The sequence below is a fragment of the Chelonoidis abingdonii genome, chromosome 2, assembly GCF_003597395.2.
Source record: "Chelonoidis abingdonii isolate Lonesome George chromosome 2, CheloAbing_2.0, whole genome shotgun sequence".
Lineage (NCBI taxonomy): Eukaryota > Metazoa > Chordata > Testudines > Testudinidae > Chelonoidis > Chelonoidis abingdonii.
The window spans coordinates 65,533,275-65,550,360 of NC_133770.1; the positions used below are offsets into that span (position 1 = coordinate 65,533,275).

A 17,086-nucleotide genomic window follows, 5' to 3' on the forward strand; every position below is an offset into this window, starting at 1 on the left:
AAGGCCTGATTTTGTCCACATATAGACAGGATGCACTGTATGCTAGTCTCCCACTCCCATGGACAAAGGGGGCCCAGCTGCCTGCATTGCATCATTTCCCCTGTTGCCTAGAGAGTCAGAGAGCTCTTTGTGGGTCTGGGGATCTGTGCAGGGAAGGGGGCAGGACTGGAAAACACAATCCCTCTTCCAGTTGGCCCTGTGGAACTCCCACACATAGATATTATAAGTCCCTGGCTATATCTTCCAGTCCCCATTCAGTGCCTAAGGAAAGTCCCAAGGCAGCTGCTAGCTGCAGGAAGCTCTGCGCTGGGATCATGCAGTCCGAGAGTGGAAAGGGACTTCCAGGAGCATGTATTCAGTGTGGATATGATTCTGATATCCTGCTAATCTGTGGGGAGCGAAAAGGCAATTCCTGCTCCTTCAATGGAACAATTCAGCAGACAAAAGTGAAGAAAGCCTTGTGGCATCTTCCCCCTCCTTCATGTCCTCCTGGGGGCCTAATTTAATAATCCTTGGTTTAAATAACTAATTAAAAACCTATATAGGGTTGTGTCATTAGCAAATATTGGCACTTTACTAATCCCAATCTGCCTCCTAGCTCCTTAATAAATTCACTGGGACCATACTTAACCCAGGGATCAGCACTGGAATATCCCACTATTCACCTCTCTTGGCAGTCAGCATAGCTGATTAGTCTTAAATTTTGTGTCCTTATTTCATAGCGAGTTCTTAACCTGCAATAGGGCTTTACACTAAGTTTCCTTAATAGCTTCTCATTTTTAGGGGAGGCCACTATCAAAATGCTTCCGAATGTTTAAATACACTCTGTCTAGCGGCTTGCAATTAGCCTCTACTTTGTTAACATTGTCAAGGATTCCTAAACAGGTAGAGACGCACAGTCTAGCTCCCCACAACAGTGCTGCTCTGTTTCTATCATATACTCTAAAGTCCTTTATACTTTTCTCAACTGTTTTTCCAACCACTGAGCTGATTCCCATAATCATCCTTAGGCCTTATTTTTAAAACAGCTACTCTAGTGGCTCCTTGCAGTCCTTTGCTGATTGTGCTGAATGGCAAATTACACATTTGGCTTACCTGTTAATTCTCGGGCTCCTTCAGAACTGTTGGGTGAATGCAGTCCCTCCATGGTGATTCACTACAATTACATTTTGTGTTCCATCACCTTTGTTTTTTAAACATATCTGTGTATCAGACTGTGGATGTTCTTTTCATTACTTTACCAGTAAAACAGAGAAAAGAGTCCAAAATATAAGCCACAAAATATCAGATCATAAACACAAGGAGAGGGATCGATTGGGTCTTCTTCTTTTTTTTTTTTTAATTTAAAGGGACAAAGACACATGTCAGTTATAGAAATAAAATGAATTGAAGCCATAGAATGTGTGCCTCCTCCCTTCATGGATATTATCCCTGAGGTCTTTTGCTTCTCCTGTAATAGAATTATGAAAACGTTTGTGTGTTCCTGTTTTAGAAAAGGAATCCTGAAGCTCGAGTAATGATGTCTGAGGTCGAGGCACCCCAGAATTAGGAATCCATTCAGGCAATGCCATGTTGGGCGGGTTGCCGTCCAAACTCAAAGCATATTGGGTTTCCTCTTGATCACTGCACTCAGGTTGAAAATTTCCACCTTCTCCACCAGTTTCATTCTTTGGTACACCTGGCTTACTAAGACTAACTGGGTTGTGCCATACAATGTATTGGTCTAAATGGCTGGGTTTCAAATCTTCGTAGTAAAGGGAATTCCAAGATGGTGCAGGAGAAGGTTCAGATTCAGGTTTAACTGCAAGCTGCCTTCTGTACAAAGCTTCCGTTTTCCATGTATCTGTGATTTTCTGAAATTTGTTTACTATAGGTCTGTTATCCTGATTCTCACCTCTCTGGTAACATGCTTGAGGCAGATGAAGAGTCTGCAGTGAGTCCTCATCCCTTTTCTTGGCTTCGTTTTCTGTATGTTTACATTGCTGATCCAGATTTGCTGTTTTCCTATCGCTTAGTATCACACCTGAGCAACTGGGTATGACAGCATGTACTGTGTACAAAACTGGAGACACATGGATATCTGAGGAATCCCGTTCTTGTAAAATTGATTCGTGGGGACGCCGACTTTGGAGGAGACGTGCAATGCGCCCTTCTAGGGGCCTCACTTGTGAGAGACTAGGCAGAAATGTTTCTTTCTGTGGGAGGAAAAAATAGGATTAGGGTTGGCATCTAAGGCTATGCATTTCACAAAGGAAGAGTGTCATGGCTGGTGGTCCTGATCATTTGCTTACTCTGCTGAAAGGGTTCAAGTGTGAGTCTTCATCCACAGCCCCACACTGGGGGTGGTGTGGAGGCATGCTGCCAGACGGGCACAGAGTCATGGGGAATATGGCCACTGCTTCACTCTTTCAGAGTGAGCAGTGAGTGCCCTCCCAGAGACAGGCCAACTATGCTGGGTGAGGGGAGGAGCATAGACCATGATTCCTCCCCTGCCCAGAGCATACTGGAAGGCTAAACTCAGAGACCTTCTGCTTGGAAGAGGACAATGAACATATTGTGCCCAGCATTTATGTACAGGACACAAATGGGAGGAGGTTTCTTGTGCCGTCTTCTCCCACTTTCTATGGTTACCATCCCTCTTATTTGTGATCTTATGACATCCATGTTGCAATGCCAACAAATGCTTTCGTTAATGTATATTGTTTAGCTTCTTTTAATGTTGGAAGCAATGAGGATCATTAACACCATATGGCCAGCCAGCTCTCTGCAGACCATAGTTTGGAGAACCACTGATCTATCTTCATTATTAATTATTTGTACTGCAGTAGCACCAAGGAGCCTCAACTAAGTCAAAATCCCATTGTGCTAGATAGTGTACAAACAGAGTAAATGACCATCCCTACCTGGTACAGCTTGCAGTCTAAAAATTACTCAAATAACCCAAATGTTTTATTTCTGCTATTTATTTTAAAGTGCTAATGGAATAATATTGTTGGGACAAACAGGTCTGTCCCAGAGTGGACCTTTTACAGACACAAGTTCTGAGGCCAGATGGCAAGAAAACCTAACCTATGTTTGAATTAATGAGAGCTGCTATTTTGGATTTTCTCTTCTAGAAGCAAGTTGTTGAAAATACACTTTTCAAGCCTTCTTTATACATCATAAAGGAGCAGAAAAAGGACAAAAACTATTTTTTCCAAGTCACCTTTAAGAGAAAACTCAGCAGCTTTTCTGTTTAAGATATGGGGTAAAATGATTAATTATTATTATTATTATCGATCACAACTATTTGCACTGTAAAAAAAGAAAAACAAAAGATAATGCAATCTACAAGTTAAAGCATGAAGGAGCATATGAATGTTTAGCATATCTGGCACGTAAATACCTTGCAATGCCAGCTACAACAGTGCCATGCGAACGCCTGTGCTCACTTTCAGGTGACAATGTAAATAAGTAGCAGGAAGCATTGTCTCCTGTAAATGTAAACAAACTTTTTGTCTTAGCAATTTGCTGAACAAGAGGTAGGACTAAGTGGACTTGTAGACTCTAAAGTTTTACACTGTTTGGTTTTGAGTACAGTTATATAACAAAAATAGTTATTCTACATTTGTAAGTTACACTTTCATGATAAAGAGATTGCACTACAGTATTTGTATGAGGTGAACTGAAAAATGCTATTTCTTTTGGTTATCTTTTTTAAAGTGCAAATATTTGTAATAAAAAATAATATAAAGTGATCACTGTCAACTTTATATTCTGGGTTGTAACTGAAATCAACATATTTGAAAATGTAGAAAAACATCCAAAATATTTATAATAAATTTAAATTAGTATTCTATTATTGTTTAACAGTGCAATTAAAACTGCAGTTAATTTTGTAATTGAGTTAATTTGTTCTGGGTTAATTGTTTGAATTAACTGCAATTATTTGACAACCCTAAACATTTTCAAAAGCATCTAAGGATATGTCTTCACTCCCTAAATACTATCCCGTCTCAGCCCTGAGCATGTATGCAGGTGACTAACACGTCATGCTTCCTGCAGCGACAGCGTTATTTTTGGCATGCTAGCTCAATCAAGACTAGTGTGTGTATGTTCACCTTACCTAGAAATTACACTTCCAGCTGCAGTGTAGACATATGCTATATCAATAAGTCCCATTTTAAAAAGTGACACAGACAGTTAGACATTTAAATTCCATTGACTTTCACTTAGTGACTAAGTCACTTTTAAAAACTGGGTTTAGGAGCCCAAGCAACTTAAATGCTTTTGACAATGTTATCTGTTTCTACTCTTAAAACTGACTTTGTAAAAAATGGCACCTTCTCACTCAACAGATTGGCTTCTTGTGTGTACTCAAAATCATCTGGATGTTTTTGTGACAAAAGGAGTTTGAATTACTTTTTTTACTCTTGCTAGCACTGCACAGCCAGCACAGCTGTGGGAAAGTGACTTGGAATCAATTCCTTCTTGCGCCTTATTAACAGAATACTTTACATAGTTCCAATCAATTACACCTGTGCAAACTCCTTGACGACAATGGGACTGCACGGGTGTCACTGAGGGCATAAATTGGCCTGTAGAACATTTATTGTAGGTAATGATGCATGAGAAGAGAGCAATTCAGCTTGATTTTCATATCCAGTGTTGAGTTTGCATGGCTGACAGTTATGAAAACACATTTTTACTTGTATCCCGAGCACATTTAATATTAATATTATTGAGACAATAAACATGGAACCTCCCAAAGCCAGTTTACCCATTGCAGAATAGAACTGCACTTTAAAATAGAATCAGAGAACTCTGAAGGAATTGTACATTCTTGATGCACCTTAAAATAAAAAGGCAAATAACTCACATGAAAGTAGCAGAATGGAAAACTATCTCAGAAACCTCAGCTGATTCTGTGTGGTAGACAAACAATAACCTGTGATGCTACATGGACTTTTACCAAATGGAAGCCACCTCTACATGTTATCAAAAAAGACTGAATCTGATGAAGGCAATAGACTAGATCCTCAGCTGGTGGCTTCAATGGAGATTTGCTGATTTACACTAGCTGAGGATCTGACCCAATGTATTTCATCCTCTGCACTGTTGCACCACTCACAAGAGGCCTCCCTTCTGATTTTAAGAGTGGCATTACAAATGTTTATGGAGGCAAAAAGTACTGTAAAGTGCTGTCATGTGCTGGCAACAACTTTCAAAGATAAGAGAGAAAATGCAACTAAGCAGAGTCACAATCAAGAAAATTAGTAATTGAACAAATCTTTGATACATTATACAACTTCTGTCTACAAAATAGACCACCACTGATTTTAACTTATGAATAATTTATCTCCAGTTTAGAGTGAACCTGATCTTGTAAACACACATTACTGGAGCTACTACTGCAAGTCATATCTGAGGCTACTCCTGTTCATGAACGCTACGTCTGGTTGAAGGATGAGGTTCTTAGTGATTGCAGTACTTACAAGTTCCACGTCTTCCCCTAATTCTCCAGTTACTCTGCCAATTAGCTTCATGTCATAATCATCCAGTATGAGGGGATTCATGTGACCGCTACCTTAATGGAAACATATTTTATTTTCTAGTCTTCTTTGATTAGACAAATGAGAAGAAATGCTTAGTCATAGGTGTGGGAAAACTCAAATAACTGTTACCCCATGTGACATTTATCATATATGGAGCTGCTTTTTAAAAATACTCCAAATCTTGAAATAGGACTCAAAAATGGAAAAATAAATTCATTGGCTAACCCCTTTTGCTGACATGTTACCTTTCCTTCTTTATCTCTATTCGTTCATATTAAAATAATGCATACCTGTGAAATCATGGTTATATGTTGTTATCCACTGGGCCCTTTCTACATTTCGCAGCATGTTGGTTGTCCGTGGAGAGAGATTAGGTTCCAGTGGGTTGCATGTAGTGTTAGGAACCACAGTCTTTGGTGGCTTTGGATAGTATATCTGATTGCTTCCCTCAACAAATTTAGGAAACTGGAGGAAAAAAATAAAATAGGTAAAGTATAAAAATCTTACTGCATCTAGGTGAGGTGACTTTAAGACATGGGGTATCTGTATGTATTTTAAAATTCTGATATGAAAAAGATTAGAAAATATGGTCTTTTTAGGAAACATTAAGTGGTAGCATGGGTGAGTTGGACATACATATATTTCTGTAGTAAGGGCCTATGCACCGCTTACTCTTGTGAGCAATCCTTACTGATTTAACTCAGCATTAGCCATTTCCCCCACTCCTCATCCAGCAATCTTTCTGTTAAGTTTATCTGATAAATTACTCATGGGGGGTAGTTCATACATTCTGCGCCACTGGAATTCAGCTCTGCAATACAGTCTAATTAGAATATTTAACATCTGCATAATTCATCTGAAACAAGACACTTTGATTAAAGTCTTCATGTGAGGCTCTTCCTTGCTCTCATATTTTCAAGGACACAGTAGACTGGACCCTATGTACCATTCATATTAATAGGGTGTTTCATAGGGACTGTCAAGTCAACAGGCTTGTATCTCTCAATATTCATAGGAAACTGCATCCCCAAAAGCTGTATCTATATTCTCATTTTGTTTACTACTGGCCTGCCCTATACTCTTCATCTTGTCCTAGGTATGTCTTTCATCTAACTGAAGCTGAGCAGAGACCTGGTCTTTCTGTTCGTCTGAAGACAAACAATAGCAGAAGCCTTAACATGAGTGCTGGAACAGGAGGGGTCAGGGGGCTATGACCCCATCATCTTTAAAAGTGGGAGGGCTAAGCCCCTCCCACTGTTTACTGTCTGTAAGTGCAAGCGACAAGGCAGAGAGGAGTAAATGGGGAGCAAGGTCTTGGGGGAAAGAGGCAGTGTGGGAGCAGGCCCTTGGGGGAAAGAGGCAGCACAAGGGTCTGGGCTAGGGTTGCCAACTTTGGTTGGATGAATTCCTGGAGGTTTCATCACATGACATAAACTTTAATTAAAGATTAATCGTTAAGTCCTGCAGACTCCAGGACAATCCTGGAGGATTGGCAACTCTCATGTGGGCTCGGGGAGAAGGGGCGGTGTGGGGTTGTGGCTTTGGGGAGAAAGGTTGGTGTGGGTTCGTGGGGCAGGGCCATGATGCCTCTGCCATTCCTGAGCCTTAACATTTAGGGTCAAATCCATCCACTCATTCTGTGTTCATGCAGGAACCCCCGCAATGGAACCAGTGTGCTTTAGCTGTGTGAGGCAGAGCTGGATTCAGAGATCTGTGTAGGGGAGGTGCACTTCTTGTACCACATGGAGACTAGCACTGTGGGGAGAGGCTCCCTGTATGCAACATAAGGACAGGACTAGGGCAAGGCCAAAGAGTATCTGCTGCTACACAGAACCTCCAGTCATGAGGGGCTGCAGAGAAGTGGCTCAATGGCCACTTTGTTAATATAGGATGAGAAATTCCTTCATGTCTCTGGGGTACTACATTGGGCACTGGGAAATGGGTTTTTACCCCTTACATTAAAAAGAGCCATTAGCCTGACAGCTCTCTTAGCTTCTGATCTTATTTACATGTTTTTTTTGGTGAATGAAAGATCTCTCCTAAAATGACCGCTGTTTGTTTTGACTATACTGTGCTCTATTCAGGGCTTGAATGGGTTTGTAACAGCAATTAATCTGAAACACAGTCAGGCATCTTTATTTCTTCTAAATCAGTTCTTAAGGGTTCGGTTTTGTTTAATAAAAAAAAAATGTGTATTTTCCTAATCACAGCAACAACTACCTACATGAAAGTATGCATGTTGTCCTGGCCAATGCAAGGCCTCCTTCTTGGAGTCAGATGGAATGTTGATCACTTCATGTCTATATGGATTACCTAAATGGTTCAGGAAAAAAAAAAAGGCAATAGTATAATATCTATCAGGCAGAGCCAGGGACAGAAGAAGAGAGAAAAGTTCATTGCTGGCTGAGGTTTGTACACAAATCATCTTCTCTGGGTTGGGTTTTATTGCAAGGGTTCTTGTTTAATAAAATTGACACCAATTTGGCAAGACTCTCAGTGCATTCTCCCTGTATAGTTTTACAAGTACAAAATGCTACAGGATAAGTAAGAACTGGTGAATTATAAGGTTGGCCCTCTGCCCATAAAACCACTTCCAGAGGTGGAACTGAATGTCACTGATGAATGACATAGCCTACCTGACTGAGCACAGGCCTGGAGCAACTGAGCCTGGTCCACACTACAAACGTATCTTGCTATAATTACATCACTTGGGGGTGTGATGCAATTATACTGACTGAACTCCAGGTGTGGACAGCACTATGTTGATGGGGGAGCTTTTCCCGTCAAAATACCTACCCCCTCTCGGGGAGGGGAAGTACCTACAGGGACAGGAGAAGCTCTGTCATCGGCACAGGTAGCATCTTCCCTAAGCGCTACAGTGACACAGTTGCAGCGAGCAAGCGTAGACAAGCCCTGAGTTCTGATCCTGGCTCTGCTGTGTGGCCTCCCTGCCTCAATTTCCATCTGTGCAAAAATGGGAATAATGTCTGTCTATCTACCTCACAGCAACATTGTCAGGCTTAACTAATTAATGGCTGCATAGCGCTTTGTAGATGTAAAGTGCTATATAAAGGCTCAAAGGGTGGGATTTACAAAGGTACGCAAGCACCTAACTCCCCCAGAAATCAAGTCAAGTCAATGGGAGTTAGGTGCCTAATGCCTTTGTGAATATCACTGTAGCAAGCTGCCGACTCACCTGCGTGGCACCTCCTGCTGGTCATCTGGGAATTAGCTCTCTCCAGCCTGAGAGCGCCTCCTGCTGGCTGGTTTCTCCCTGCCGGTACCTGCTTCCTCATCACTCTCCACCACTTATACTTTGGGCACTTCAGGCCCCCTTATCTGGGTCTCTCCTCCCAGGGGAACCCCCTCCCCCTATGCCCACTTTGCCTCAGTGGCTACTCCCAGTCGTCATCTAGCCTCCTTTCTCGAGGGGGAACTGCAGTCTGCAATGGCCACTCATCATTGGCAAGGGGGTTGGACCTGCTGCCTTTCTAGCCCCCAGCTGTCTCCCTGCAGCCTCAGAACCTCCTTAGGCCTTCCTGCCGGGCCTCAGCCTAAGAGGTAGTCAAGTCTGAGCTCCCCAGCTGAGCCTGCCCCTTTACCAGCACTGGTCTGCTGAAGGTACCCTGTCTCTTCCAGGCAGCTAGGTCCTTCTCACTCCAGGGCTGGAGTGGGACTCTCACAGCTTCTTACTCACAGCCCTCTCATCAGGGCCAGCTGCAGCCAGCTACCTAACCAGCCTCGCTCAGCTGTTCTCACTCCTTTTATCCCAGGAGTGGGGTAAACTGCCTGGCTACCATCACCCAAAGTATTCTTTATATCATTTAAGTGAGAAAAGCCAGTCTAGGTTACCTGGCCCTCAATGTAGATTTCCATCTCCCCAAATAAAAGCAAACTGAAGTAAATAAGCTTTTGTCCTGGCCTGCCCACATAAGTTAGATCATACAGAGGAAACAACAAATAAAGTCAAAGAATTTTCGAAGAGCCGTCATTTGCTGCTTCTAAAGTAATTCTTAACCCGATAAGCTTTGCTGGGAATAGATCATGGCCTCCAGTGATCCCCTGTTGAGCAAAAAATAGGTTTTGCAAACCATCTCCACACATCTGCTTAGCATTGTTTAGTCTGAATGGAGAACAGTAAAAAGCAGAAGAGAGATAAAAAAAAAAAAAAGTACTTCCAATGTTATATGCTTTGTGAAAAGGTTTTGTTTATGGCTGACCAAAGTAGCCCCATATCATACAACCCTCTGAAACATCACTCAAGTATCAGAGGGGTAGCCGTGTTAGTCTGGATCTGTAAAAGCAGCAGAGAATCCTGTGGCACCTTATAGGCTAACAGACGTTTTGGAGCGCGAGCTTTCGTGGGTGAATACCCACTTCGTCAGACGCAGGTAGTGGAAATTTGATGGCTGCATATGTATTCCATTTCGTGCGTTGTATTCGAACCATCAGATTCTATTCGTGTTTCAACTATTTTCGCACTGTGGAATATTATTTTTCGACTTGTTGAGTCGAATGTAGTACATATTATAAAGATTGTCGCGTTACTTGTTCTATCTCTCCCGCCGGATTTGTTTGTATAGGATCGAGGAGAGAGAGCAGGGACAATTCTTGAGAAATCTACAGACGTTTTGGAGCGCGAGCTTTCGTGGGTGAATACCCACTTCGTCAGACGCAGGTAGTGGAAATTTCCAGGGGCAGGATATATATATGCTAGCAAGCAAGCTAGAGATAACGACGTTAGGTCAATCAGGGAGGATTGAGGTCCTGTTCTAGCAGTAGAGGTGTAAACCAAGGAGGAGAAACTGGTTCTGTTAATTGCAAGCCTTCACAGTCTTGTTGTTATGTCCAGTAGCGATGGTAGTGTCAATTTGCGATGAACTGAAGCTCAGCAGTTTCTCTTTGAAGTTGGTCCTGAAGTTTTTTGCTGCAGGATGGCCACCTTAAGGTCGCTATAGTGTGGCCAGGGAGTTGAAGTGCTCTCCTACAGGTTTTTTTATATATTGCCATTCCTGATATCTGATTTGTGTCCATTTATCCTTTTCCGTAGTGACTGTCCAGTTTGGCCGATGTACATGCAGAGGGCATTGGCTGCATATGATGGCGTATATTAATTGGTGGACGTGCAGGTGAATGAACCACTGATGGTATGGCTGATCTGTTAGGTTTCCTGTGATGGTGTCGCTGGTGTAGATATGTGGGCAGGCTGGCATCGAGGTTTGTTGCATGGATTGGTCTCCTGAGCTAGAGTTACTATGGTACGGTGGCAGTTGCTGGTGAGAATACGTTTCAGGTTGGCAGGTTTGTCTGTGGGCAAGGATTGGCTGCCACCCAAGACCCGTGAAATGTGGATCGTTGTCCGGAATGGGTGTAGATCCCTGATGATGCGTTGGAGGGGTTTTAGCTGGGGGTGTATGTGATTGCCAGTGGTCCTGTTTGGTTTCTTTCTTGGGTTTGTCTTTCAGTTAGGGAGGCTTCTGGGTACACGTCTGGCTCTTCTGTGATCTGTTCCTAATTTCCTCATGCGGGTATTGTAGTTTGGGTTTACTACCCAAGATCCACAAAACCGGAAATCTGGACGCCCCTATCATCTCGGCATTGGCACTCTCACTGAAGGACTGTTTGGTATGTGGACTCTCTACTCAGACCCTATGCACCAGCACTCCAGCTATCTCCGTGACCCCATGATTTCCTGAGGAAACTACATGCATTGGTCACCTCCTCAGAAAACACCATCTAGTCACCATGGATGTAGAGCTCTCTACACAACATCCCACACACAGATGAAATACAAGCTGTTAGGAACAGTATCCCTGATGATGCCACAGGCACAACTGGCTGCTGGCTCTGGTGCCTTATATTACTCACACACAACTATTTTTCAAGTTTGATGACAATATATACTCCAGATCAGTGCACTGCTATGGGCACCCGCATGGCCCACAATACGCCAATATTTTTTAGGCTGACTGGAACAACGCTTCCTCAGCTCTCGTCATTCACGCCCTTCTCTACTTAACGCTACATTGATGCATCTTCATCATCTGGACCCATGGGAGGAGACTCTAGAAAATTCCACCACGATTTCAACAACTTCCACCCCCCATCAAACCTCAGCCTGGACCAATCTACCGGGAGATCCACTTCTAGACACCACGGTGCAAATAAGTGATGGTCACATTCAACACCACCCTATATGAAAAACCTACCGACCCCTACGCCTACCTTCATGCTCCAGCTTCCATCCTGGGCCACATCACCCGATCCATTGTTCCAGCCAAGCACTGAGGTACAACCGCATCTGCTCTAACCCTCAGACAGTAGACCCACCTACAATCTCCACCAAAGCGTTTGAAAACTACAATTACCCACACGAGGAAATTAGGAAAAGATCAACAGAGCAGATGTTTACCCAGAAGCCTTCCTACTGGGAGGACAAACCAAGAAAAGAAACCAACACGACTCCACTGCCCATCACATACGCCCCGCAGCTAAAACCCTCAACGCATCATCAGGGATCTGAACCATCCGGACAACGATCCCCACTTTCACGGGTTCTTGGGGCAGGCCAATCTTGCCACAGAACAACCTGCCAACCTGAAACGTATTCTTCACCAGAACTGCACACCGTACCATAGTAACTCTAGCTAGAGAACCAATCCATGCACAAACCTCGATGCCCAGCTCTGCCACATATCTCACAGTGACACCATCACAGGACCTAAACACAGATCGCCTTACATCAGTTGGTTTCATTCACCTGCACGTCCACCAATGTTAATATACGCATCATGATGCAGCATGGCCCCTTGCTATGTACATCGGGCCAAACTGGAACAGTCACTACGGAAAGGATAAATGGACACGAATCAGATATCAGGAATAGGCCTATATACAACTGTGGCGAGACACTTCACCTCCCTGGCCACACTCGCAGACTTTAAGGTGGCCATCCTGCAGCCAAAAACTTCAGAACCAGACTTCAGAGGAAATGCTGAGTTCAGTCTCATTCTGCAAATAACCATCAGCTCTGGATAAACAAAGACTGTGAATGCTGCCAATTACACGAACCAGTTTTTCCTCCTGGTTTCACAACCCTTACTGCTAGAACAGCCGCCCGCCTCATCCTCCCTGTTGACCTAACGTCGTCTATCTCTAGCTTGCTTGCTAGCATATAGATACCTGTCCCTGGAAATTTCCACTACCTGCGTCTGACGAAGTGGGTATTCACCCACGAAAGCTCACGCTCCAAAACGTCTGTTAGTCTCTAAGGTGCCACAGGATTCTCTGCTGCTTTTAAACATCACCGTTCAGCACAGTGACAGTGACTAGGGAAGGTGGCTGATTAATGCAAATTGACCTGCTGCTTAATGTCAGAAGCGCCTACTGAACTGAAAAGCTTCTTATCCCTCCAGCATATGCTGCTTCTCTTTTAAACTGTGCCTGGCTCACACAGAAGCAGAACAGAGATGCTGGCTGCTGCACCAAGAGTCCTGCTATTCTGGAAAAGAAATGTCCGTCCAGCCCCCACACCTAAATGCCATGGGGAGCTAACGACGTGTGCTGGTTAACCCAGATAGGAAAGCTGCAAAAAACATACACAATTCAACAAAGAGATTGTGATCTGGAGAAATGGGGGCAAAGCCAGAGCTCTACATTTTACCAGAGCACTGGGCCAGATTCTGAGCCCCTTAATCATCCTGAATCCCACTGGGACCACTTGTGGAGTAAGATGCTACTCAATGTGAGTAACGAGGGACAGTAATTTACTGCTTCTCTGAACAGCATTAGTTTGCTGTTAGAAATGATTTTACCTTGGTAGGGTAAAATATAAACAGTTCAGTGACTGTTTAAACATACAGGAGTCACCCACACTCCTGAACGACGTAGTTATACCAACCGAACCCCTGGTGCAGACAGCAATGTGTCAATGGGAGGGTTTCTCCTGTCAACATAGTAGCTACTGCCTCTCAGGGATGTGGAGTACCTACGGCAATGGGAGAAGCTCTCCCGTCAGCTTAGGTAGTGTCTAAGTGCTACAGGGGCACAGCTGCGCTGCTACAGCGCTGTAAGTAGACAAGTCCTCAGACTGCAAGGGACTTGGAAAAATTTGCCGCATGTTTTTGTACCCCATGACCTCTCAAGGCACATTCTGCCATTTGTAAACATCTGGGTCTCATCCCTGCTGTAACTATCATGGTCAATGGAGCTACTTAGGGTGGAATTTATTTGGGCCAGGATTTGCAAACTTTCGATCTCTGCCATGGCTTTTTCTAGATCCTTTCACTGACTGTTAGTACCAATAATTATTCCCATGACTGGAGGACATCATACACTAAACTTTATGCTTCATCTTTGTAGAAAATCGAAATGTTGGCAGCGTGCTTGGTACCAACATGTGATGCTCCAGCTTAAGCCAAGCTGCTTAGCTCTGTCACTATTATTTTTACACATTGGCTTCATTTCAACAAAATCACAAACATTTGAGAACACCAAACAAATGCCAAATGCTGCTTTACCTTTGGTCTTTCTCAAAACAATCACATCATAAGCCTTTGTAGGGACGTTGGGATGAAAAGGTCGATGGCTGCTTGCTTGGATGCCAGTGTCTTGATCCTCTGGTGATTTAAAGTTTGGGAACATGGCATATCTGGAGATGTGTGTCTGGTAGGGGTGTGAAACTGGAAATGGCAGGGATAATTGTCTTGGATTGATTTTAGATGGAAAGAAGAACAGAAACAAACAAAGTTACCTTACTTTAAATAAATAGAGATTTGTCTTAATATTAAAATATATTGTATATCCAACTGGGCCAAATTCCTCCCTGGAATAATTCTGCTGAAGTCACTGGAGTTACACCTAGGAGGAATTTGATCATCCGTGTTTACAACAGACATTGGGTCATTGTTTGTCAGACACTTGTAAGGAGATGCAATAATTGCTCAGCTGAGAGGAGGCATGAGAGGCAAAAGGAGGGGGTCCTTTAGTTTCTTTAACCTCTCCTGCCCTTACCTCATCAAGAATTCCCACTGCTCACCCCCAGACCTCTGAGGCTCTTTCCCTGTTCCCTCCCCTTCTTCCTGTATAAAAAAGATACATTTCCTTTGTAGCTGCAACCCTTGGGGCCAGCATTTGGGCCACAGAGGTGCCTCTACAGGGTAAGGGGCATCAAATAAGACTGTATAGTTAGCATGTCTCTAGGACCAGCTCTGCAATTGTGGGAGCATGAAGACCAAGACTAGTATCTCATCTCTACTTGCTAATTAGAGATGGACCCAAATCAAGACTTTGGGAGAGGGGGGTGGTGTTTGAAATCAGAGCCCAGATCCAGATCAGAATTTTGTAAGAGGCCCCTACCAACAGAATCTTCATGCTACCTACAACTCTACCTGGGTCTACGCTGCCTTCCTTGGGGAGGTCATCCACAGCTTCAGCCTGCAGAGTAACACTACCCTTTCAAGTATCAGAGGGGTAGCCGTGTTAGTCTGGATCTGTGAAAGCAGCAGAGAATCCTGTGGCACCTTATAGACTAACAGAGGTTTTGGAGCGTGAGCTTTCGTGGGTGAATACCCACTTCGTCAGACGCAGGTCGTAGTGGAAATTTCAGGGCGGTTATATATGCTCGCAAGCAAGCTACGATGATAACGAGGTTAGGTCAGTCAGGGAGGTGAGGCCTGATTCTAGCAGTAGAGGTGTGGAAAACAAGGGGAGGAGAACTGTTCCTGTAATTTTGGCAAGCCAGTTCACTTAGTCTTTGTGTTATCTAGTACCAGAGTACTGATGGTGTTCAAATTTGCAAAATGAACTGAAGCTCAGCGGGAAGTTTCTCTTTGCAAGTCTGGGGTCCTGACGTTTTTTGCGGATCGTGCGGATGAGGAGTATGCACGCTGGAGGTCTCTGCTAAGTGTGGGCCAGGAGAGTTTGAAGTTGCTCTCACTAAGGTTTTTGTATTTATTGCTGATTGGTGCTGAGTATCTGATTTGTGTGCCATTTTATCCTTTGTCGGGTAGTGACTCTGTCCAGTGTTGGCCAGTTGGGTTTGTGATTGTTACATAGCAGAAGGGGCATTGGCTGTAGCAGGCGTATTGTTGGTGGCGATATAATACGATTGGTCGGGGACGTGCAGTATTTTGTTTATAGGTACTCTAGCTGATGCAGTGATGTGTGGCCTGATAGGTTTAGGTGTCCTATTGATTTTATGATATTCCGGTGTCGGCTTGGTTTGTAATATCGTTGGCAGATGAAAAGATTTATAATGCATGGGTCTTGTGGTATATGGTATTGTTTTCGTTTGTTTTCGGGTTATATGTGGTTTTGGGACAAGGGTTTGTATTTCTTGGGGTGCTGTGTTTTTTTTTTAGTGCGAATTCTGTTAGTCTGGGTTTATATGTATCGTTAAGATAGTGGGTTTTGGTGTAGTTTTGCTGTGTGTGTTTGTGGGTGTGCTGCTACTTGTGTTGCGCTGGGTTTTATGACTTTGTGGTTGAATTATGGCTGTGTGTTCATATTTGAGTTTGCTGTGTGAGGTAATGCCGTGTTTGAGATGATTTCATAAGTTCGGTGGAGGTTATGGTGTGGTATTTGTCGGTTCTGGGTCGAGGTGGGGTTCGTTCATAGTTTGTGTTGTATTTATAGCTCCTGGGTTAGATGGACTTGGATTTGATGCATTTTAGATTGTAGTAAAAAGTCTTTGTTGCAGGTTATGTATTGTTGTTGGCCTGTGTTTTTTGTTTTAATATTGTTTTCTAGTTTCTGTGTGTATTAGGAACCTGGCCACCCGGATGGCCCTAGTATGACCAATGTGGTGTTTGGAATGAATGTGGTTTTTGGAGTTGTCTGTTGGTTTGTTGCTTGTTGGGTACTGATGATTGTGTTTTCTCCATATGGTAGTGGGCGTTTTGCGTTACTGATCCGCTGTATGATATGTGTTTGGTGTGTCTGGAGGTATGGGGTTTTACGCTTGTGGTTTGGGTCGCAGTTATTATAAGGTGGGATGGCCAGTGGGGAGTCTGTTGTGTTTCTTTCTTGGTGGTTACTTTGTCGTGGGATGCTTAGCGGTATTTAGGAGGCTTTTGGGTAACGTTTGCTCTGTGTTCGATCTGTGTGTTTCTGTATGTTTCTCTGTTTTGGTGTTGTGGAGTTCCTCTGGTTGGGCAAGGGACGGCCTCGGTTTTGGGTGTTGGTGTGGGTGCTGTGTTTTGGGGTGCTATTGGGCCCAGAACTTTGGGTGTGGAGTGGGTTGGTGAGGTTTGATTGTGTGTTGTGTGGTTTTGGTATGGTTTTGTGGGTGGTCTTTCGTTGGGGGTTGATGCGTGTGTGTTAGTGACAGAGTGCTGAGAGCGATTGGCATTTTAGTCTGCTTTGTGTTTTTTGTTGTTTTGGTTTTATGGGTTGTGTGCGTCTGTGGGGTATCGTTGTGAGTTTAGAGAATGCTTGGTGTGGAGTTTGTGTAGGTGTTGGTCTCTGTCTGGGAGGGTGGGCGCGGTGTCTAAGAGACTATGTACTGCGGGTTTTACAGTTGGATAGTAATCCGTTTTCTCAGGTTGGTGATG

The 17,086-nt window shown here is 43.7% G+C and overlaps 1 protein-coding gene across 1 annotated transcript in view; it reads right to left on the reverse strand.

Moving 5' to 3' along the window:
* Positions 1 to 1,328: 1,328 nt before the first annotated feature.
* SPMIP4 (sperm microtubule inner protein 4) overlaps positions 1,329 to 17,086 on the reverse strand; it is a 41,730-nt gene continuing 25,972 nt past the window's right edge. Inside the window, exons 5-9 of the mRNA XM_032773895.2 lie at positions 14,054 to 14,238; positions 7,759 to 7,847; positions 5,825 to 5,999; positions 5,475 to 5,566; positions 1,329 to 2,195 (exon numbers count right to left, since the gene is read on the reverse strand). Of these exons, the coding sequence (XP_032629786.1) occupies positions 1,365 to 2,195; positions 5,475 to 5,566; positions 5,825 to 5,999; positions 7,759 to 7,847; positions 14,054 to 14,238 (1,372 nt within the window). The 3' untranslated portion in view covers positions 1,329 to 1,364. The remainder of the gene's footprint in view (positions 2,196 to 5,474; positions 5,567 to 5,824; positions 6,000 to 7,758; positions 7,848 to 14,053; positions 14,239 to 17,086) is intronic.